This window comes from Equus caballus, chromosome 5 (assembly GCF_041296265.1).
Source record: "Equus caballus isolate H_3958 breed thoroughbred chromosome 5, TB-T2T, whole genome shotgun sequence".
Classification (NCBI taxonomy): domain Eukaryota; kingdom Metazoa; phylum Chordata; class Mammalia; order Perissodactyla; family Equidae; genus Equus; species Equus caballus.
Window position 1 is genome coordinate 55,766,168 of NC_091688.1, and position 25,076 is coordinate 55,791,243.

The 25,076-nt window shown below is 41.6% G+C and overlaps 1 protein-coding gene across 6 annotated transcripts in view; it reads left to right on the plus strand.

Annotated features, from left to right (window-relative positions):
* The window catches only part of TBX15 (T-box transcription factor 15), a 104,197-nt gene that overhangs the window by 33,242 nt on the left and 45,879 nt on the right, over window positions 1-25,076 (plus strand). For 4 of the 6 annotated variants that reach the window (XM_001500913.5, XM_070268459.1, XM_005610274.4 and 1 more), the window contains exon 2: window positions 23,914-24,127. In XM_001500913.5, the coding sequence (XP_001500963.1) occupies window positions 23,914-24,127 (214 nt within the window). Of the gene's footprint in view, window positions 1-11,951; window positions 12,324-21,001; window positions 21,106-23,913; window positions 24,128-25,076 lie in introns of those variants that run through there. The other 2 variants (XM_070268458.1, XM_005610275.4) reach the window with 2 other exon arrangements.

Here is a 25,076-nt window from a genome sequence, read left to right on the forward strand (position 1 = left end):
ATTTCTTCTGTATTTATTAGTTGACCTTCTATTGTATGGAAGAGCTTTGCTTTTTTATTAATTAATTTAAAAATATTTATTCAAATGGACTCATGGACTCATGGGTTCCTATTTTATTTAATGGATACTAATCTGTTCTTATCATTATTTATTTTGATACTCAAATCACTCCTGGTTTGTACAGTGAAAGTCTTTTCAAATTAGCTCCTCTGTGCTTTGACATGTTCCTTTTATTCTCTGAGTACTTTCTTACTTTCTGATATAATAAGATGTTCCAGGCTTGTCTTGTACTTTTCCTGCCCCAGCCTTAGAACAATATGATTAAATTTTAATTCATTAGCTATTTTATTTTGGGAGGAGGTTATTCTCCCTGAGGGTAGAGTTTGGATTCCTTGTGGAAAGTCAACTGTCTGGATGTTATTTGTTGTTTTCACATACTATGCAGCATATTGTCTGTGTAAAGTCATTAGCATTTCCTGTGAAAAGGTGTCATCAGTTAGTCTTATCTGAATCCATTGTTCTCCTTTGGTTTGGCATTTAAATCCAGCATGTGATTCACAAAGATGCACTGATGTATCATTTTGATTTAGGTAATTGATTTATCTGGGTATGTTTGTTAAGAACTGCAATAAACCCCTCGGTTAACTTGATATTATTCTGTCTAGTGATGGTTGGTTCTGTGCTTAGCCCTTATTGATTCTTTAAAGCATAAAATATGGTCGCTGCTCCCAAGAAGTTTATAATCAAGTAGGGAAGAAAAGAAGAGCATTCAAGAAGCCATGACAAATAGACATGAAAGAATGTAAATTGTCACCACAGCATTATATGAGTGTCAACAGTAAGTCTGTACTAGTTGTGAGGAGGAGGTTATGGATGAGGTCGGAGAAGGCAGGAAAGACCCCATAGCTCAAAACCATCAGGACAGGAGATCTTTGCAGACCTAGAATGAACTCTATGTGCATTTACCTCGCCTGGAAAGATGAACTGTTTTATCGATGACCTTTTACACCTGGGCTGTAAATCTCAGTGTTTCCATACACAAGCATTTCTTGGAGCCTAGAATAGGGTCATGGAGTTGAAGCAGGAGAGCATGACCTTGTGTGGTTCTCTGCCTTTTTTCATTCCCTGATTGTCCTAGAGCAGAGAGCTCATACTCTGTAAAGTTGCTTGTGAGCTGTGTTTCCAGACTCTCACAGAAAGAGTATCACCTAGCAGACACCATGCCAGGTTTTTTTCTGATCTAACATTTTATATTTCCAACTGTCTACACTCTATATGTTATAAATGCCTTGGGGCAGGGCTCTGCATTATACTTGTTGGCATCCCTCATTGTATGTGCTTAGTAATTATTCATCGATTGATTATTTTTCTGAAACAACTCTGATTGCTTTGGGATGTGTGAGATGGGAGATATAGTGATGAGATTTGTTGTCTCAGGTAAATATACAGATTTTGCTGTGTTAGCTTAACCTCATGGCCCTTGAGTGGCTCTAGATTTTTCCTGGTAGACGCAAGATCACTATAGCAGTTCCAGACCTTACTTTTCCTAAACATCATTTTTTTTTCTAAACTACATTATTCCTTATTTAAAAAGCAGATGGCCTTTGAAAAGTCTCTTTTAAGTAAAAATAAAACCATGACCTAGATGATCTCCAATGTTGAGTTGTAGGCAAACTTAGGGCAAGGGAGGCCTTCCTGGAAACCCTAAAATGACACCATGGAAGTGACTTCTATACTGTCCATGAAGATAGCTTCTTGGAAGATGGCTTGCATTCTTCATACTCCCTTCTTTGGCCTTAATCTAGGGCCTGATGAAGCCTGAAGCTTGGTGTCTTGTAATTCTTCCAGCCAAGGAGGTGCTTGAGATTTTGCTCTCTTAATGGTAGGAGTGGGTTCTGGTAGAACTTGAAGGCTATAGTGAATAAAGACCTATCAAATGATGCAGTACTTCCAGCTGGGATGCCTGTGTACATCAATTGTGGAGACCAATAGTTGGATTAAGGGAACCCCTCAACCTGAAATGAATATCAGCTTGAGTTATTAAGCCCAAAAATATTTCCTGTCTTTGAGATTTGCTGGTAGGCCAGGCTTGCCTTGAGTTAAAGGGTCAGGTTTTCCCCTAAGCACTTGAGCTCTCTTGCTATTTTGGGTAATCACCTTCTTACACACATATGCTTAATCAGAAGCTGGAGCATAGTGAGTTTTGTCAACTTTGTTCTGGGCTACGTTAGGAACTCTTCCTCGATCAAGTGAACACTCTTGATGAGTTTGCCCCCTTTTTTGGTCATGTTGTAGAGCTTTTGATTAGACATTGTTGTATGTAATCCACCCCCATGTTAACAGGCATTCCTCCAAGTGAGGACAAGATCTGGCCCGTGGTGGATGATGGCTCTCCCCTGGGATCTCCTGGGGACTGGCTGGTGCTTTTAGAACTGCCATGTGCCTTGATCTTAATTTATCTGTTGTATTCAATATCATTGGAAGCCCGGAAAAGGCCAAATACCTGACCTCTGTTCCAGGGTTGTGATACTGCACCCATTCCAAACTTTCTTTGATCCTTACTTTGGCAAGCCAAGTAGGGGAACTCCTTAGCTTGCTTTGGTCCCCAAAGATTCATCTGACTTTGTTGATTTGTGACATTTAGTGTTCAAGTTACAGTTTGATTTGATTGCAAATTGGAGAAAAAGAAGGCTTTGACAGTCTACTGAAAAGTAGCTGATCAGACTGATGGTCTCCCAAGTGTCTACATGAAGATTAGTGTTCTTCCCAGTCACTACCTGGCTGTAATGTGACAATTCTTGAGGTATAGAACATTGGGCTTTATTTGGTCTTCCTGGTTATAGAACTTAGAAGGTGGGCAATGGTCACTGTAGACAGCTTATGATATTCAGGTTCAGTCTACTGTCACTCCAAATAAAGACAATTCCTTGGCCCTGTTAATTTTAGAATGTTTATTTAGAAGAAACCCAGATCAGCTGAAATGATGTCTACTTTTGTAAGGGGTGAGAAAACAATCGCTAATATTCATTAAAAATTTCATGTAGGGCCGGCCCAGTGGCACAGCGTTTAAGTTTGCACGTTCCACTTCTCAGGGGTCTGGGGTTCGCCAGTTCGGATCCCGGGTGTGGACATGGTACTGCTTGGCACACCATGCTGTGGTAGGTGTCCCACATATAAAGTAGAGGAAGATGGGCACGATGTTAGCTCAGGGCCAGGCTTCCTCAGCGAAAAAGAGGAGGACTGGCAGTAGTTAGCTCAGGGCTAATCTTCCTTAAAAAAAAAAAAACATTAAAAATAAATTTCATGTAGTGAAGAGGAGAATTGTTGACTTTCTTGAGCATGGAGGTTAATAAACAAAAAAAAGAAAGAAAGAAACTCGAAACAACCCTGTGTGTAAAATATTAGTGCTGGGTTACAAAGACATGGGTTTCAGATAATTCCCATTTGTGTAACATTATGCATATTTTAGGCACACGGCCTTTCTTGCGTGTCTTCCATTCCCATCTGAAATCTTATTGTGTGAACTGTGAAATAATGAAACTGGATTTTAAAATGTGTTTTATAATTAGAATAACGGCCTTAATGAATTTTGTCACAAAATCAAGTCTTAAAGAGAATACTCTCAGCTGGCCACAGGCCAGAAACTAGTCCTTACAATGTGGAAAAATGTCAGGATTGGGTTGATATATTTTTTAAAACATGAAAAGCCTCCCTTTTCTCCAGCCTCCTTTTGTGGCTGCTTTCTCGATTTCTATACTGCCTTAAGAGGCCTGAGCTGAGGGTAGGTCTAAATATGGGACCCACCAATCCTTCAAGTGCTAAAGACCTTTTCCTTTTGGTTTGCTACACTTTGTTTTCTGAGACAGCTGAATTTCAAATAAAAGGAGTACTTGATTTCTGTCTTTTGGGGGCTCTAGTGCGGGTTCTTGGCCAAAGAAAAAGTCCTTGTCAGCCTTTCTGGAGCCTGAGCAGCTATGATTCTATTTGACGAGCCTCCTATGGCTAGCCCCCTTAGGATGTTCAGCCCTGCTTCACTTAGGGGCCCAGTCTAGGCATTTGTGGGTGTTTTTTTGCTTTGTTTTGTTTTGTTTTTGTAGGAAGATTAGCCCTGAGCTAACTGCTGCCTATCCTCCTCTTTTTGTTGAGGAAGCCTGGCCCTGAGCTAACATCCGTTCCCATCTTTCTCTACTTTATACGTGGGACGCCTACCACAGCATGGTGTGCCAAGCAGTACCATGTCCACACCCGAGATCCGAACTGGCGAACCCCGGGCCGCCGAGAAGCAGAACATGCGAACTTAACCGCTGGGCCACCAGGCCAGCCCCACGTGGGTGTTTAAGGCTATGTTAAGGTAGGCTGCCCAGGAGACAGAGGGATTAAACACCTGGAACTGATGGTTGGCTCCAGGATTGTAAAAAGTCTTATAAAAAGAGTGGGCCTAAGATTGTTGCCTCTCAGTGAGGGCCCTAGGTGAGAAGAGAACTCACACTTATAATTGAAAATTGAGAATCTTGGTTTCAATCTGAAGACGTGGTTGGTCTTAAGCACAGAAAACCACTTTTTTTTTCTTCTTCTTCTCCCCAAAGATCCCCAATACATATTCGTATGTTCTAGTTGTAGATCCTTCTGGTTGTGCTGTGTGGGATGCGTTATCAGGATGGCCTTATGAGCAGGGCCATGTCTGCCCCCAGGATCCAAACCAGTGAAATCCCAGGCCGCCAAAGGGGAGCATGTGAACATAAACACTCGGCCACGGGGCCGGCCCCCAGAAAACCATTTTTTAGAAAAATTGCACTCCTTTTTGTATACTTGTGTCATCTTCTACTCTGGTCTTATATTCCTGTGAGCTGAAGGCATTGCTAGAGTCACATTCAGATTTCCACCACTGCTGGGGACAGGGTCCTCTCATACTTGCAGCAGAGATGGCACAGGGAAGAGAGAGAATGTTGTAGGGGCTGTAGGTCTGGAGGAGCAGTGAGGCCCATGTAGAGACAGGGGGCACTGACATCAAGTTGGTGACCTTCGGAGTATGTGGTGCAAATTGGCAGGGATGGGAGCAGGAAGCAATTTTGGCCCAGCTCGATGGTGACCTTTAGGTTTTACCACCCAGGATTTGGAACAATGGGGTGTTGCAACCAAGGCCATGAGGCTGAGCAGAAAATGGCACCTGTGGTTGCAGCAGGTGAACTTTAACGACTGCCAAGGAGAGCTTGAGAGCCATTTGGAGACCCTGCCAGCCAGAGGGGGAGGACCAGGGCCTGGGATTCCACAGATCTCCTGCCCTGGGCTCAGAGCCAACGACTGTTATTATTGTTACTCAAAACCCCTCCAGTGGCCTTTCTCCAGCTGGGAGAAGTAAGAGTGACACAGGTTACTCCTATTCCTTACCAGAGATGACATGCCTGCTTCTTATTCTAGGGAACTGCGTGTTACCAGTTGCCTGTGTGTAGAACTCCACAGAACTCAGCGGAGGACTCTAGTAAGAATTTAGGATACCAAGCCAGTTGGGGACGATAAACCTCTTCCCCATTCTTTTGTTATTCTTCTGACAGCTGGACTTTGGACATTTCTAGGCTTTCATTAAGGAGAATCTTTTATCTGCTATCAAGGAAATTTATTCCCAACTAGGTGTTTTGTGACATTACTGATGTAGCTTTTTCCCTAGTCATTTGTTTTCTGGAGTAGTCTGTTCTTATTCTATATAGCTAGACAGCATCTGAATAGTACAATGATCCTATCTGTTCCTAACAGTTTAAATTTGTTGCAGTATGAAAATTGCTCATGTGTGTTGCTTTTTGGGGCCATAAAGATCAGCGCCTATTCAGAGTACTACGCTGACATGCTGGGCTTTCCTGTTTTTACTGCCTCATTTGGCAAAGAACCAAAGTCACATGCTGATGTTGAGACTGATCCACCTGCTCCTCCAATGAGAAGTATGAAGCACGTTGTGCTTTCATACCAGCAAGCTTTGAGAAATTAAAGGTGTTCTTTTTCTTATTTTTCTTAGTAATGGTATTTGAACTCTGTCCAGTATTCTGATTAAAGCTTACCTGTTGGAAAATGGTGAGGGGCAGGCCTATGGTTAGCAAGGTATGAGTATCAGATATTCATTTTTAAAAAACAAAACAGTAACAGCAAAACCACATCAGAGGTCCTGCAGCTCAGGCCAGTGCCACTTGAACAAGCTTCTCTGGAAGGCCTCAGTGTGGCTCTCTCTGTTTGGAATTTGCTCTGAGGGAAAGTGCTTATATATTTTCTTCTGCTGCCATTGGCAGATACTTCAATGGTTCAACATGACTCCGGTCCTCATTTAAACTATGTTTACGGTAAAAAATGAGACCACATCGTATGGGCTTCTGCTCGAAGGATGCATGAAGAGAGAGGTCCACTTTATGCCGGTAGGTCTTTGCTCTGCATTAACCAACTTCATCTTGAGTCCTTCATCCTCAATCCTTTCTTTATCCCCTTCCAGTGGAGAACAAGTCAGACATGGGCCTGTCTTGATCAGGCCACAGGCCTCAAATCAGTAAAAGAATCTCTCCTTCACAAGCCACAGGTGCCCAGACCCCCAGGCTGTGTGACAGTGACTGTGGAGGGGTACTTTCTGTTTCTGTCCTCTAAGAGCAGTCCTTTAAAATTCTTTTGAAGTCATGACACTTCTTCCTTCACCCTCCCTATTCATTCCTTCCGGTTGTGCCATGTGGCTAGAATGTGCCAAATTAAAAAGTGAAGTATTTTAGTGTGTGCTTATGATAAGGGATGGTTTTTCAAGCCAGAAATTAGGCTATTATCTCCTATCTATATATTTTAAATGCAAATGTATTTCAAGGACCACAGAATGGACTATTTGAAATTAGGACAGTCTTAGAGAATCTGGGTTGGGTGTTGCTACAACTATAGGACACATAGAAGTTTAAGACCATTGCTGCCTTGAGGTTCTTTGGAGACTTTGTGAAACTTACTGAGAGATCTGGAGCCAGCCTGAATTGTGGATCATGGTTTCAAAGCGTCTGTGCTTTCCTCTCATCTGTTGCCAGTTCTCAGGGTCCTGGTGATGGAGACCACCTTGAGCCACTGAACCAGTGCTGACTGAGAGGCAGAAAACGTAGCAGCTGCTCCTGTTACCCTCAGACTCAAAGGCCTCGGCTTAGGGCTTCACTGTCAGGTCCCTGCCAAGGCCTTTGGCTTTCTTGAATAACTTGATCACCCACTGATGTTTCAAGGCTGGGTGCTCCCCAGCTGGAACCCTGAAAATGCTTGCGTGGCATCCCTAGAGAAGAGAACTAACTTGAAAGAAACTCCCACAAAGTAAATCACCAGGACCAGATGGTTTTCGTCCAAGAGTTGGGGAAGGAAATGAAGTGTGAAATAGCACAGATACTGATGAAGACATTAATTCTCTATTAAAACCACAACTGTGTCAGAGCAGAGGAAGTTTGCTAACATGATGACCTTATTGCTAGAGAAGAGAGATTAGTGGCCTAGCTACGGCCTCCAGAAAACCTGGTCTACTTGGAAAGAATGACATAAAATATGAACAATGACATGATATCTTTTATTCCCTTAAAGCAGGTAAGAGGGACAACATGGTGATTCATGCATGGTGGCATTTCAGTAGATACCTTGTAAAGAAAATGATAGCTAACAGGTAAGATGCAGGCTGCTATCCCCTACTCCTTTGCCCATGGCAGACATCACTAATTGATCTGGTACTCTTCCCTCTAAGCCTAGATTGGGCCTCATACTCCCCAATTTTGTCCTCTCAACTGCCATAGTCTAATGACCAGTGTTGACATATGTTTAAACTCATTTGCCCCCCCTTGCCTAAGAGGATGTATTTTATCATGGACGATATTGGCTCACTATTAAATTGTAAATAATAAAAAGAAGGAAATCTGTCACAGGTAGTTTAGGTTAGGAGCATGATCAGAAACATGTCACATTCTTTCTTCTAAGGACTGAGTTAGCAGAACATTCATCTCCAGGGATAAATAGTTTTGTGAGAGCTGAATCCAGATGTGTAATTGCAACCTAAACCATGGTAGGGTCTTTCTGGAGGGAAGGGAAGTCACTTCCTCTGAGGTAACAAGCAGCGTGCTCCAGAAGTTCCTTTTAAGAAATGAGAAGCAATGGCAGCATCCTTCATTAGGCGTTCCTTGTAGCTTTTAAAGAAAGTTGTAAACACTGTTGAGTCCTGCCACAACAGCCACTCTGGGGGCCAAAGGAGTGAGGTAGACTTTGAGAGAAGAGCTACACTGAGGCCCAGGGAGAAAAGAGACAGGAATGTTTGACGCTGGAGAAGCTGAGTAACTTTATGGAAAACCTGAGATTTCACTGGGAGTGGCCTTCATTTCACACTAAGGGAGCAGAAGGCCAGCTCTTCTGCAGGTCTGGGAATCCCATGGGCTTATGCACAAAACATTTTGCCATTGGATTGACCAAAGTCTCCTGTCACTGGTAAGATCAAAGCAGTTTGCCTAGCATTACTATCCTACAGCCTTGTGATCTCCATGTAGAGGAGTATGTGATAGAACAGATCTTCTGGAGTGGACTGAAGTCTGATCATTTAAGAGGGAATCTGCCTGCCTCATTAGGGGGATGAGCCATTTTGCTTGGTCGGTGAAAAGATGCTGTATACTTTGATCACCAGAGAACCAGAATATGGTAAACTGCACTTAGCTTGGGAAAGACTAATCGTACTGTGATTTCTCAAGAATAATTCAGGATCTTGTCGTATCACAGGGTCGTTACTGGAGAGATGGGCAGGTGCTGTGGTTCATAGGCGATGGCAGCAATGATATGATGGGGTTCATTGGTCAGCCAACCTGAGTGTGAGTCCCCACTCCACCATTAGGTGCTCTGTGACCTTGGTCACATCTAGCGGAATCATAGGTCATGGAACAAGCTGCTGAGGAGGTCATTTTTTCTAGATCTTTTTTCCTCACAGGAGCCAGGGATTATCATCTCCATTTTAAAGATGAGGCGGTGGTTGCCCAGCAAGAGTAAATTAAGCGTGCACGATGGGGGAGGTGTGGATGAGTGAGGAGATGACTCAGGCTCCCAGCAAGCAGGTTTCTTACTTTGCCACTTGGTTTCGGAGTCTCAGTTTCCTCTCTTTATCGGCGCTGTAAAATCAGTATGGATTTACCACAGTGTTTAGAGCACAGGGAGAAATCTCTGTGGGTTAAATGGTTAAAGGGAGTGCTGATAAGTTAATTTCTAAGGCACTTTGTAGTCTGCAAAGTGCTTTCATCTGCATTATTGTACCCTGCTGAGGACTCTGAGTTGTGCGAGTAGTCGGATTCTTTGTCCACTTTCCCCAGATGCCTCAACTGAAACTCAGCAGGGTTAAAGGGCTTCCTCAAGGTCATGTCAAAGTCAGAACCAGGGCTCAAACTCCTGCCTTCTGATTCTGAATCCAGGGTTCCTTTCACCATAGAATGATAGATAATGGAGAGTTTACTCTATTTATCACCCACTTTAGTGACAGCAGAGTCTTCAGCGTCATGGTGTGGTAAAAATAGACTGTGAGGGCAGGGAGGTTCTCGGGAGCAAACAAACTGAGCTCACCAAAATGTTCTCGCAGGCCGGCTCAGGTGCCGTGGCCTTTAGGAAAGCCTTGGCAGCCCTGCCGCGGGCAGCATCACCTACTCGCTGTGTCCAGCTTTCCCAGATAACAGGCACTGCCCTAGAGGACATGGGGCGGGGGAGGGTGTGGGGGTGGCAGGAGGATTTCTTCTGAGGTATGGGGACCACCGACCGACAGCACATCTCTGGTGAGGGGACTGGACTGTGTGTCCTGCAATAGCAAACTTGCTGTGTTTTTGACACACATAAGGAGGAACAGCCTGGTAAGCCTGGGGATCTTGTGCCACTGAGGTTTTTCTGAGAGCCAGCGTGAGGGAGAGCAAGACAGTAAGAAAGAGCAAAAGTAGCAAGGCCAAAAGAAAAGCCCCATTTTCATTCACTTAAAGATAATTTATAATCCCCCACTTCCAAAAATGATTTGATATGGATTATAGTTTTTAAAAACCCAACCGTTTATACATACATGTATATGGGGTTAAAATGAAGATAAATAGGACATAAGGAACCATACAGAGAAAGTTGGGTGTTCCCATGTGACCGTTTAACATTCACAGAGAAACACAACCACTTTGTCTTCGTAAGGGAGACAAAGAATGCATTTTTATTAAGGTGCACCACTAGTATTCTGTGTCTTATCCTTTTGAATATTTCTCCCATTGGAAATATCTGGCTAAGGGGAAATACTTTACATTACAGCAGAACGGAACTTGGAAAATCGGTGTTTTTCCCACTTGAAGCAAACATATCAAACCAGTAGTCCTTGTCCTTTTAAAGTCACAGTTTCCCCATAAATACCACACATTCTCTTCCCAGAAAAATGCAAGTTCTTACAAATTTGACTTATAGTTTTAGGTTACTTATAAACCCCCAAAGCCCATCCATTGACTTTAGATCAATAACCTCTTCATTTAAAACATTAGAAATTAATGTTTTGTGGAATAATTTTTCCTTTATAAAAAGATTCACTGCATGCAGTTGACATGATTGTAATTAAAATGTAGTTATAGAGCCAGTACAAAATATTATGATTTCTATGAAATTCCCTAGCCTATAACATTTGTATTTTAAATATGTGGTCATTGCACATTCACTCGTAGTTTTATCTTAGTCTTTTATTGGTTCTTTTAAAGGTGCTATATGGTGTATACTGCATTGTAATTTGTATGTGATAGCATGTGCAATATTTGGTAATAATAAGGAAAATCTACCTTTACTGTTAAATCCATTTTGATTACATCGTATATAAAGAATATGGTGTATAAAGTAATACTTTAATATATACAACAGCCCACACGCCATCGATAAGATCTCATCCTCCAGACTTGTGAATTCTTGTAAAAAATTACTTCCACATGTTCCTAAAACTACTTAAGATTTTTGACTGGTTGGTGGTCTATTGATTCTAAATATCTGACCTGTCAAAACGCCATCTTTAAACTCCAGTGATGCATAGAGGCTTGGAATTAGCTGGGGCTGAATTTATTACAGAACAAAGGGAGGTGATGATTAACACACCCATCTGAGCAGTAGGGGGGAAAATAATCCTTGAATGGATTAGATGCCATGATCCTAAAACCACATTCTCTGAGTGTTGGGTCCCTGCCCAGAAATGGGGAGAGGCCAAACACTGATGCCTTTTAAATGACAGGGTGTCTCCATAGGCCTCTGGTCAGGGACACTGGGGCAGAAAGTTGAGGGTCAGTTGGGAAAAAGCCTTTCTTTCTCCTGTGGTCTAGCAGAGTTGATGTCCTAGACCCCGTCTCTGTGCAGTAACCCTCAAAACTGACAGCCCACCTGATTAGTGTTACACGATTATCAGTCTACCTCTCCAGGGGAGATTATATTAAAGTGTAAATAAATGAGGTTTTATTTTGTTACCACTAACCAGGAATAACTTATAATTTTTTTTAGAGTCTAGTAGGCTACTTTTAAGATTGGCATAGAGGCTGCCTAGAAGATGAAGTGAATTATGCACTGTCCCTCTAGAAGTCAAGAGTCATAGGCAGGCTCTCTCTATTCACTGGCAATATCTGGTAGATTCTGAGCACTCCCAGGATGTAATTCCAGGAAAATTTAACTTTTAAGAATAATCTGTGAACTGAACACTAAACCGTATTTTCTGGTTAAATTCCCTGCTATTCTCTCTTTCCTCTGCCATGTCTTGCAAGCTTTATAAGACGTATGGATTTTTAAAATAGCATTATATAATAGCGCTGATGGAGACTCAGTCTCTGAGAGAGGCCTCCAACAGATGGGTACCCTCCTGAGAAGGAAACAGATCATTAGGAAAGTCATTTTGACCCCCGTTCCCTGGGAGGAGGAGCACTTGAATCACAAGCCCAGGTGCTCAGGAAATCTCCTGTCACTCTGAGATGGGCTGGGACACAGTGCCATGTCCGAAGCTTCTAAATACAGTTCAGGCTGGGTCACCATGACAGATGCTGAACTGGCACCACTACCAGGATTGAAGTGGGAACTCTGACAGTGCTTAAATGCCACGGCTCCTGGGCTCGAGTCTTCCTGGGCCAGGACAGGGAAAGGCAGTGCAGAGCCTTATAGGGAGGAGGGTGGGAGCAACTTTGGCAAGGAAATCCTGCTGCCTCGGTGACACCACCTCTCCTTCAGAAGGCAACAGACACCCAACAACACACAGCTATTTTAGAAGCTGTCAGTTTCTGAAATGCTGACACACTTGGAGGACACTGTCTCTTCAAGGGTCATTCTGACCCTTCAAGGTAGGTAGGCCTGGGGAAAAACAGAGGCATGCCTTAGCCAAGGTGTTAGCCAAGGAATGAATGGAATTAAGTGACCTGGGCAAGATGACTCAAGGAGTCAGGAATGGAGTTCAGAATAACATGTTGACTCTTGGATTCCCAAATCAGCCTTTACACAGAAGACAGTGTTAGGCAATTCCTTACTTTTCCCCACCTTCTTCTTCTTGGCCATCACCAAAAATCCATCCTGGGGTTAGCATCCTTTGGAACTCATTCTCTTATGGAGAGGGCTTTAGAAGAAAAAAAGAAGACAAAAGAGATTCGGGAGCTGGGCTTTTCCTAGAGGGGTCTGGGGACTTGAGCTGTGAGGGTAGGATTCTAAGTTTTGCAAGCATCTCAAGCTGAGGTTGGTGAGTTGTAAATGTAAAGACACTGCTATAAATTAATCCAGGGTATTCATTTAACTCTCAGCGCTTGCTCTGTACCCCAAAAGTGGGTTCCTTTCTGTTGTCAAAGCATTGATTTTAGGGTTTCTGAAGGTGTAGGATGGTGGATGAGTTCAAGCTTTGGAGTAAGAGAGATCCGGGTCCTTTTCTTTTCTCTGAAGCTTCTGGGAGGGTGGCACTGGGCACCTTGGCTGAATCTCAAGGATCTCACTCATCAAGTAGGGTTCTAATGCCCAACTCTCAGACCTTACACTCCTCCTTCCTGGGATGCTCCCTTAGGCTCTAGATCTTTTCTGCCTCCTCAGTGTGTCTTTGCCTCATCCTGAGTCAGAGGGTGAATGCTCTTGAAAATGCTGTCAATACGGAGTCAGGGGACCCTGCAGTTTCCCACAGCTTTCCTGTCTTCTCCACCTCTTGTGGAGTAGTGCCCTTGGGCTGCTTCTTCAGTCAAGGCTGAGCTCTCTGCTTCTCTGTTCAAGGCTAGAGTTTGCTTCCCTGGCCCCACTTCCTGACTGAAGATCCAACATACAACTTTTCCCAAGGTCTGCCCTGTTTTCTCTTCTTTCAGATTTTAGTCATTTTCCTTCTCAAATAGTGTGGCAGCCATCATGGACCAGGAGAGCATCACTTAAGTAAACCCACCCACAAACAGACTTTACTAGCTGCCACTTTTGCTATTTCTTTGCTTTCCCTCCTTCTGCCTTTCCATCATTTCTCCTTCTAACACCATTAAATTTTGATAGTTTTTGCTCTAGGCCCTGAATTATTTTCTTCACCATGTGACCATTTCCTATTCTACATTTTAAATTTTCTTTATTAGGGTTTGCTTTTCTCCATTTGAAAGAACACAAAGTTTCTTTCTCCCTCTCAGATATGGATGGGGAAGTGATTGGGAAAAGATCTCACCCTTCTGGTCAGCTCCCCTTCCAAATGATGGAAGGAACTAACATTTAACACTGTGTGCCAGGAACTTTACTGAGAGCCATCAGTATGTCTGTTGTTTTAGATGAGGAAACCGGCTCAGACAGGTTGAATTGTTTGCCCACAGTCATACAGCTGGGTCTGTGTGATTCTCAAGGAGGACTGTGCTCTTTCCCCTTCCTGGCAGCTTTTCTGGAAACCTTACTTCACTGTGGAGAGGCAGGGACACTAGCTGTGTGGGAGTCTGAAGGGTGCAGGAGCTGTCTGTGGAGTCATCCTGTTCCTGAAGGAGAGGGCATCTCTGCTGTCCTCCCCTCCACCCTCCTAGCATCATCAGCCCCAGCACTTGTAGAAGGGCTTGTTCCTTTCCCCATTTTATCTTCATGACTGCATGTATCTTCTCTTCTTGGGTTCATGTGGAGAACAGTTAGTATTTGAGAATTTTCTAGATGATCATGACTGCTACTCACAGAAGTGACTGAATTCACTGAACTCATTTGATACCTCTGAAAGATTTCAGGTCAGACCTTGCCAAACAGTTTTAACACAACTCACAGTCGTGGAAGGAAAAGCTAGTGGGGTTCCAATGGTTAAGACTTTGGGTGGAGGTAACCCTCTTTGGATTTCGTTCAGAACATGCATTCAATTAACACGCCTCATTGCTAGGGATATATTGGTCTTCTGAAGAAGATCAGAAGAATAGTATTTAAGATTCTTTATCTGGCTCCAGCTTACCTTCCTAGGTCTTCTCCAGCCACATCTCTTCTCTTGTTTTGCTAAACATTCAGCATTTCATTCATTCATTCATTCAAGAAAAACAACATTTTATTGAGTGTATAATAGGTGCCAGACACTGTTCCAGGTGCTGAGGATACAAGAGGAAGAATACAGATGTGGTCTGAGTTACTTGCTGTTCCGTAGACTTTACTGCCATGGCTTGCTATAAAATTCCCTTTTCCTGAAGATCTTTCTCCTATTTTCCCCATCCCTGCCTTTTTATCTCGCAAACATCTCTTCATTAGGTCCAGAAAAGACCCCTGGGCTGGAAGAGGTTCTTCTCACACCTAAACTCATAGCATTTTGTTGATACTCTTCTTAGATAATAATACATGAAAATTAGCATTCATATATTCGTTTCACTATGGACAAAGTATTTACATAGGTATACAGACACATACTTTGTTAGTGATTCATAAAAATTTCACAAAGTTGGTGCTAATGATTTCCTCATTTTACAAATGATAAAACTAAACCTTAAAGAGGTTAAGTGACTTGTTCAAGAATAGACAGTTGGAAAAAAAGGAAGTGAACTTTAAAACTTGGTCTTTTGAATTCCAATCCTCAGCAGGCTATGTGCCACACTGGATTTTGACTATGCTACTTTTATTAAATTATTTATTGACCTCTCCTGTCTCCTAAGTGATTTTGTAAGATCCTGAGGACATGGATCATATCTTATTCAATTTTGTGGCCCTCACAGTACCCAGCACATCGCCAGGCACAGGCTAGGTAATCAATAAGTATTTGCTGAATAAATAAATGATTGATTGAATGGCTGAATTCAGAAGATTACTAGAGGGGTTGTTATATAGTTGCTCTTATATTCATTAAACAAGATAATTCTCTATGTTTGGCTTGATAGGTTTAGTGGATTTTAAACTTAGTGTAGCTGGTGGTGTCCTGAGTACAATTTGAAGGGCATTACGTTGTGTGTTCCTGGCTGTCCTCAAAAGTCTAACCTCCTTCGTGTTTGAAATTGCTACCTCCAAGGGCACTGTCTCCAGAAGTCGTAGTTAAATTACACTTGTTGCTTGGAAATTGGCTACATAGTTCTTCCTCTTTAGTGCATTCACATGAATTTGTTTGTTTATTGGTGCTCAGTGAGAATATTCCAACAAAGTATAGGACCAGCTCTTCTAGGGCCTTTGAGAGAAGCCCTCCTTTTCATGTCATGGAAATTAAAAGACCACCATGGCAGATGTCTGGTGGTCCTATGCCTGTGGTAGTGGGGGAGGGTGTTGGGAGGTTGCAAGTAGTTGTGGTTGCAAAGAGCAATTGAGCAATGGCTTGGAGATGAGCACTGTGTCACTTCACCCAGAAAAAAATGCCAAGAGCCTCAGGGAGAGGCCTTGTTGACAGCTGCTAGCCTAAAATTGACTGGTAAATCTTGAAGACCACCCAGTCAATCATGATCAATTTTTGGAGGCGCTCTGGTGCAAGAGGTATTTAGATCGAATATAACCATGTGGCTGGTGACCAACTTTTGATTATTCCATTTATGCATTTTCTGTGCTTTCATAAGGAATATTTTCTGAACCAAAACTTGGTCTCCAGAATTTTAATTTTATGGGGAAAATGAAATAAAATATTTGAAATTAGGACTGTTCTAGAAAACTAGGACCCGTATTTGTCCTTATTTTTTCCTGGTCTCCCTGATTAACTTAATCATTGGCATACAATCTTCTATGTTAATTTGATACTTCAATGTTTATAAAGTGTTTTCACATACATTATTAACAGATGAATTCTCCTCTAGCATAGATATCCATTTAGGACTATCAAAAACTTCTGTGCTCTGAACTATGACCCAGGTTAAGCCTAAATAAATGAAATTCTGCACAAGTAGGAATGACTTCAGCTGCCTTTTCTTGTCTTTCAAAGCTGTCATACATTTCTCAAAGTCCAAACATCTTCCAAGTACCTTCTAAGGTTGTTTTGCTTATGGTCTAGGCTAAAGCAAAGAGTGATTTGACATTGACAGTGATCTTCAGTGACCTATCTGTCACATTTGGATGTTTTACCCAGGGGGGACTGGGGACAGGAAGTGAAATACGACAAAAGAGGGGCTTTTACATTTGTACTTGTTGAATAATGTTAAGTTCGTGAAGAGACCTAAAATATTCCTAATATAACTGCCCTGCCACCGAGGAAGAAAAATTCTCTTCTGACCTTGGTTTGAATTTTCTCCTCTCCCAAAAGAACTGCTGATCTTTTAGTTCCATGGAGCTGAACAGCCTGAACATTAGCTCTGCATTTCCAAGTTCAGAGTAGAAGCACACAGCTCTGCAGGTCTAGATCTGAAAACTGGGCAACAGCATGTAGCGGAAAGAGCATCAACTTTAGTGTCAGACTAACTCAGATCCCGCTCTGAAACCTCCTAGTTACATAATGTGAGAAAAGCCTCTTAATCTTGCCAAGCCTCAGTTTGCTCATTTGTACAATGGTAACGATAATGCCTACTTCAGAGGGTTTTCTGTGAGAACGGCACGAGATAATGTATATAAGCTATCTGGTGTAGTGCCTGTTACTTCTCTTCCCGTTTTTGCTTCCACCTTCAAAGCATGTTGGCGCACAGGAGGCTGAACATTTAATGACATTGAGCCTTTGTCTGATCAACAAGAAATAGACATAAAAAATATTGCTGTCACTTCTTTGCAAAGCCTGTTTAAAAGGCTTAGATCTCAGCGATGACTTTGGGTCCTTGCCTCTGTGTATAACTGAGAGAGGCGCTGGTTGTCAGGTGGAGAGTGCTTTAAGCAGCTGAGAGATATGTGCTCTTAGTCTCCTTAATTGGATTATTGGCATGGAAATTGCAGGCTTCAGGTTACCTCCCCTTTTCCCAAATAGAACTCAGAGGGCATGGAGAACTCAGAGACTTCATTCCATTACTAAAGTCATCTAACAGGCTCATCTGAGTGTTTGCTATCATAATTTTAGTTTAATCCAGCCTGGGTTATAGTACACTCCCTTGAAGCTCTGGGCTGGGTATCAAATTTGGGCCCAGTCTGTACTCAGGTCAGTGCCAAATGCTCTGCTTCTGCCATATTTAGAATTACTCAATGAGAAGTTTCATCACCAGGTTTCGCGAAGCTACCTGATAAAATCTGACATCCCAGAACCAATTTCCACTGCAGAGGTCCTCTGGGAATAGGAGTTTACTTGAGCCTGGTACAGAGAGTGCTGCCCTGGGTTATAGGTTTCTGATGGGTGCCTTGGGGTGAATGGGAGCCCTGTGATGGCTGTGAGAGTCTTGGTTTCAGAGATTTTGGGACTTAGACCAAGCAGTGGCTGCCCTACCAATATTAGATAGGAAGTACCACTCACTATAGTCCTGTCCCAGTTATTGGGAGGAAAAAAAACTATTGTTTGATTATCATCTGGGTTGGGTCTTTCTCCTTTAATTGTTTCAAGCTATTTTATTTTGGGGAGTAAAATATGACAGCTAAGGTCAAGTTTTATGGAAGTAGTACTGTGCATCTAATCTCAGGAAATTCCACATCTCTTATCTGACTCTGCATTGAAACCAGGCTATTGTACATCATTCGTTTAGGATATGTGGCAAGGCATTAAACTCAGCTTATGGAATTCATATTCTGGAAGGGAAGACAAAACTATCACCTGCATTTAAAAGAAAACTTTGGTATAAATAAAATAAAATCTACACTCCATATTATGACACCCAAGTTCCTCCCAGAATATAAACTTCATTTGGCCAGGGTGTTTTCTTTTTTCCCTGATGATGCCCCGAGAATCTGGAAGAGTGACTGGCACATCGTCAATGTTGAACAGTCGTTTAGTTGAGTTGAACTTGACTCTCCACCTCTGCCTCTTATCCTCCCTCCCCTCTTCCCTTGTGTGTTTTAAACTCTGCCATATCAGTATGTAATTCTCTAAAAATGACAAGTCCTTACTCATGCTATTCCTATTACCTTAAATTCTGTCCCCATAATTTCTTTGCTTGCTCATATTGAACTTTTATTTCAAGTCCATTCTCAAATGTCACCTTGTAAAATCATTTTGATCTCTCGTCATTGACTTGCTTGCTCTTCAAAGCTCCTTAACACTTTGATCCTTCATCTGTGGGAGCACCTATCACAGTCAGTCTTCTTTAACAGTGTGTGTGTCCTTCCTACCAGATTGTGAGCTCCTTCAGAGCAAAAGCCTGTTTTATCTGTGTTGGTCCATTAATATATAACCTGGTCTATACAAAGCAAAAATGTTTGATGAAATAAAAATGGAATTAAATATAGTTTTGAATGCCTGTATTTGATGCCTCAAATGCCTGGATTTTGGTGTCAATAATGTATAAAATGGAAATAGTAATAACTCTGAGATTTGTTCTGTTAAATGGTGTTATGCATGTAAAGTCTTAGCAGAGTGCCAGATGCCTCATAAGCACTCAATGGCTGTTGACCATTAACTTTTTGTTTGGGATGGTTCTTGTAAGCTCATATTCATCTCACTGTCCAAAGTCAATAACATTGTTAACAACAGAATCATTAGATTCTCTTTTTATCATAAAGATATAAATATAATTTTTTCATCAGGAGGATATCTTCCCCCAGCCCCTAATAGTAAATGTAATGAAACAGAGCCTCTGTGAAATTAAGTGACTTTTCCAGACCCCACTCCTGGTGAGGAGCAGAGCCCCAGGAAAAACGTGCTTTGTTCATTGTAGTAATGAATGATTCCTCAAACTTATTAGTTAAGTGGAGATGAAAATCACTTGAAAGACTGAAATATGTTTGAATAATGTCTAATTTTGATATTAAGTGAAAGAACACATAATTCAGGCATTTTCTATACATATCAACCATATAAACTTATTGCGGTTGGGCTGTTGTTAGACTTGGTGGTCTTTAAGCTGCACTACTAATCCATCCATTAAACGTTAGACTTAAGAGGGACTTTATAGCACCCCTAATTAAATGTGCATGTGCTGTGCTATAAAGATTAAGGAAAATAGGGACCAGAACAGTTATGCGGCTTGGCCAAGATCAAACATGTTAAGCCCTTTCAGCTGTAAGGATGGTCAAAATAGTTGAGGGTTGTTACAGAATTGCTGGCTGCTCGTATGAACCTAGTATGAGCTTAGGGAGATCTGATCATTGGATCAAAATAGAGAAGACCTACATTCTAGGCCTTGCTTCTTTCAATTTTTCTTATTCTCAATGTCCTCATCCACAAAATGGACATAAAAATATATGCCATGTCTACCTCATCAAATGGAAGGATATATTAGATAATGTGTATAACATAAATTAAGAAACTATTTTATCATTGCTACTATTTTGCATGAATTGAGAATTGAACTCACTGTAAGCTAAACTCAACTTTCTGTGGGAACTTAGTGGTATAGTATCCGTTTCGTCATATGAAATAGGTCAGAGATAGAGAATGAGTGACACTATGAACTGATGCTTAGAATCTCTTTTCTAGGGATTTTTTTTTTTTAAAGATTTTATTTTTTCCTTTTTCTCCCCAAAGCCCCCCGGTACATAGTTGTGTATTCTTCGTTGTGGGTTCCTCTAGTTGTGGCATGTGGGACGCTGCCTCAGCGTGGTCTGACGAGCAGTGCCATGTCCGCGCCCAGGATTCGAACCGACGAAACACTGGGCCGCCTGCAGCGGAGCGCGCGAACTTAACCACTCGGCCATGGGGCCAGCCCCTTTAGGGATTTTTTTAAGGATGGTAATAGCTATGTTGGTTTGACCCTGAGTCCCATGCTGTTCTGCAGGGACTCGTAGCTGGCTCAGTACAGGTTCCTAAAGTTTTCTCCTTTAAGTTCCTTAGTTATGTGTAACATTATCATTTATGTTCCTGATTTACTAAAACTTCCCTTGTTAAAATACTGTTCACAAGAGATATCTAATAGCCAAGAAATTTTTCCAGGTCATTCAAATGAGTTCCTAATGGTTAACTTTTGAAGGCAGGAAGTCACAAATTGCCAAGAATAAAAGAACTTGAAAACATAGAGGTGTTTTCTGATCTTCTCAGCTCTGGTTATATTTCTGAATGGATGACCAGATTTGATTGAAATATGCTGCTATGCATTTCTTACATTCATGACTTAGGTAACTTAATTATACATTCTGATTAATAGCTGAGATAATTGATCTGGTTAGCCTAAATATTTTATATAACTATGATTTAGAAATGTATTTTACAAAGGATTAAACTTTATTTTCACCTTGGCTGTTGATCTTGACTCTGAGATGACTATTTTAAGAATATTGTAAGATAGCTTGCATCACAGGCAGCTCTAACTACTCTAGGAATTTTTTAAACAAACTATATAAAATATATATTATTTCCAACTTATGCCATCTAAGAAACAACTGCAAATGGAAAATTACGTGGCGCATTCATGTTATTGAAAATGTGGTCTGGTACCTGTGTTCTCTATGTATAAATCACTTGGGCTTTATTTTGTGAGGGAGTGAGAATCTAGGAGAACAGAGTATTTCCAGGGAAACAAATAACTGTTTCTGAAAATCCTCTTCATGGGCAAATCCTACCTCTGCCTCCATGTCCTGTCTATTTCTTTTCTAGTAACCCTCGGGTCCCCAGGACTGTTCCAGCCCTGCCAGATCCCTTTCTTTTCTGGATTCCTGTGAGACATACAGGACAATATGTAACGTGTGGGAAACTGCATGGTAGTATTTGTCTCGGTCTCTGATTATTTGTGAATGCTTCAGTTTCCGCTTGTACTGTTAATAGCTTTAAGAGGAGCCCCATTGTGTACTTTGGTATTTCTCAGAATCTAGCACAGTACTGGGCACATAGTAAGCACTCAATAAACACATAATTAATCAACACCAACTGGGAAACTTCTTGAGGTCTGGGATTCTGTTTCAAATTATCCACATGGTACCTCATATAGGGCCACATGCTGATAGGTGCTTATTGATTGATTTGATTGAAACTATAAACAGAACACACACTCAAGTCTTTAACTCCTATGATAATGTGAATCTGAGCCCCCAGTCCTCATTTAACTTGTTTTGCCAAAACAGTTTTAGATTTGATGCTTCTAATTGAGGTTGCCTGGGTTATCATGGAAAGTTGCATTAGAAAGGATTCTTACATTCTTCAAGTCATTAGAGGTGGAAGAGATTATAAAGGTTTTCAGTTCAGTCCTTCTAATTGCACAATGAGGAAATAAGTCCTTGTTACGTGGCTTGTCCAAGGTTATTCATTAATCCATTTAATGTTACATTTTGAGTACCTATTTTATTCCTGATGACACAGTGAGTTAAAAGTAGAGTCTCTTATTTTCTAATTCTCCAGCCATGGTCCCCATCCAATACCAACCTCAATTTGGCTACCATTAAAGATTTATCACTCTGTGAAGTGATATCCTTCCTTCCCCTCCCCCTTCCTAAACACACATTGGAGAAATCAGATATGTCCGAAATTTCTGCAGGGCCCTGCTTAGCATGCCCATTTCCAACTTTTTCATAATTGTAGCACTCTATGGTAAGGAGATTTCATAACACTTTGCTCCCAGAGGTAGGGCAAGACTATGTTTTAAAAATCTTGCTTTGAGAAGTTTTTGAAAAATTTTTGTGATAAGTGAGGAGCTCTTGGCATATCACAGAAACAAAATGGGATTTGGGAATCCATGTCTCAGGGGATCAGAATTACTGTGTTTGGCTGAGTGTGTGATGATGTAATGGCTCTGCTACTGAAAGGCATATAGAATCAGGCTGGGAGGGAGATTTGTCACTCAACAGCAGCTCTCATCTTAGAGAAGTAGCTCTGTTTTTCTGTGCTTGAAGGAGACCAAACTTAGTTCCTGTTTAGTCCAGGGTATAAAATCATATGCTTAGACATGTAAAGCCTAGTTATATTCACCTCCCCTCCTTCCCCTTTTTGTTAGTGAAGATGGTAACTGGACTAGTGATTGTAGATAACCTAAAGATTTTGGGCAGAGACTTCTACCTAAGTTTGGTTCAGTTCTGCAGTACCCTGAATGTCTTCAGAAGTGAAGGGTGAGGAATGGGGAGGATGGAGAGAAGTGGCACTTTGCTCTCTGTGGGCTTTGGCAAAGTTGTGGGAGATGCTTGTCAGAAATGCTGCCTGGGTTTGAGAGGAATGTGTCAGGGCTAGAAGGAAAAAAATTTAAGGTATCATGGGCTGGGTTGTTTACAGGCCTAGATACCTGCTCTGTGGTAAGTGAGGATGGCAGCAGGGTGATCTGGCATTCTGTCCCATCTTTCTTCTGTCCTGCTATTGTCAAGGACTGATGCCCAAGGGGCCCTGACTTTTGACAGCATTGAAAAGTCAGTTGTCACAGTAGGACACTGCTGTTTCCATCCTTTATTTATGTATGTATTTATATACAGAGGAAGCAATCAGAATCCTAGATGCTAGAGTGGGTTAGAGAAATAGGTTCTTAGGCTTGGCTTGTGGGATCATTTGAGTTAAGAAGATTGTACTAGCAAATCTGAATTTGGATAATCTTAGGAGATACAATTCTTGGCATCAGGCCCCTAAAAGTAAAAAAAAATTTAAATTACAGAAAATTCTCTGGTAAATCTGACTCTAGCCTTCTCCATCAGTGTACATGCTCCGCCTCCCCTTTTGTGAGTGCAGAAGACACAGGAGGAAAGGACCATCTGGCTCAGCATGCCAGCTTTTTATTTGGTTGCTCTCAATCCTACCTTCCTGTCTGGATCACCCCTCCCCTTTGCCCATACTTCAGAAACCAATCAAGGTGTCTCCTGAACTCGTTTATTCCCTTTGTTTCAACCGCCTTCTTCGGTAACTTTTTCCATATGCTTACATCCTTACCTCACAAAAGTTTTTTTTTTTCGTCTAAAATGGCCTGATTGGACTCTTAGGAAAAGCCATTTACTCGAATATATGACAAAATGCTTCTAAAGATCCCAAACAACTTTCATTACTTTTGATGACCAGGATATAGAAATGGAGGAAAAATTGCTGTGTTTAAAAATAACTGATGGGCAGTGATGCTGAGTGGCATGGAATAAAAGAACATGTTGTTGTTAGCATTGAATCCCCCCACCACAAGTGAAATAGGCTCATCTTGATTAGGAGCTATAACCTGTAATTATCATTATTATTTTTTACATTTGGCATTTATTTATTTTGTCACCCCAGTTTGGCTTTATTCCTGTCAACATGGTGACATTAGTACTCTTTATATTGCCTATTGTGGACCAATTTTCTTCAGCTGTTGGTAAACTTACTAAAATGCCAGATGTCATGTTGGAAACACGAAACCTGAAAGAAGGTCATAAATCACAAAAACAAACCATAAAACACACAGAAAAAATACCCTGAGTGCTGTGCTCTCGAGCTTCCCAGCTTTAAGTCTCCTTTTGTTCACCCCTTTCCCCACTTCACCATGTCCCGCACTCCGCCTTCCATCTTTTAGGGCCAGGGGTGTGGGGGAGCCCAGCAGTTTTTCACCTAAGGCTTGATGGTTTATTCTGCAGATTCTGAGCAGAGCACTGGTTCAGACTCCGAGGTGCTCACTGAGCGGACTTCCTGCTCCTTTGACACTCACACTGACCTGGGCCCTGGTGCTGCAGGCCCTGTGCCTGCTGCCCTGTCTTCCATGGAGGAGATTCAGGTGGAGCTGCAGTGTGCTGACCTCTGGAAGAGGTTCCATGACATTGGAACCGAGATGATCATCACCAAAGCAGGCAGGTAAGGACAAGTTCCTTTGAATGGCCAGATTCAAAGAATGGAAAACAAAAGTAGGAGCTGCTACATTTTTTCTTTTCAGCTACTTGTGGTAGGTAGCATTGATGAAGCTGAAGCAACTTGCACTCACTTTTCTATATCTGTACGTCTCGGTAAAATGATCTTGTTGTGTTTACTGTGACTTTGCTATTTTCCTCCAAGGGCTACTCAAACCTAAATCACCTCTACCCTCACAAACATTTTCCGCCTACGAATGTATTTCAGCTAATACTGGAGATCCATGGTACTTAACAGCCAAATGGTAGATTTGCAAAGCAAGTGTTACTTCACCATGCAATGTTTTCAGGAGAAAAAAATTGCTCCCTAAACAACAGCTTGCATCTTCTAAGGCATTTAAAGCAGCCACACTTTTTGTAAGAATTTTATTTTTGGTAAGAATTGGGCTTGGTGCATCTTCTGAGCCCTTCTTATTGATCCATTGTGTTTTATTGTTGGCTTGAAATTATCACAAAATTTTAATGGTGACCTGGTGGAAACTCCTGCAAAATTGTTTACATATGATGATAAAAGTTTTAAAAACACAGTTTTCTTGAAATAAACACTTTTAATTAAGCTATTCCTTTATTGGTAAATTTCCCATATGCTGGATACTCAACATATATATAACATCATTTAAAGTTCATAGGAATCCTGTGAGGTAGCATATGATACTCCCATATATGGATCAAGACACAAAGGCTGAAAGAGGTTAATTAACCTGACTAAGGTCACATGGGTAGTAAAGGACAGCTCCAGAATTCTACACAAATCTGTCTGGCTCTAAAACAACAGTCCTAACTATTTATAACTCTGCACTGTAAAGAAGTGGTTGTAGTTTTCGCCCTTTGGATTCAAAATGAAAATTATTTAGGGGCTGACCACATGGCGTGGTGGTTGAATTCCGCACACTCCA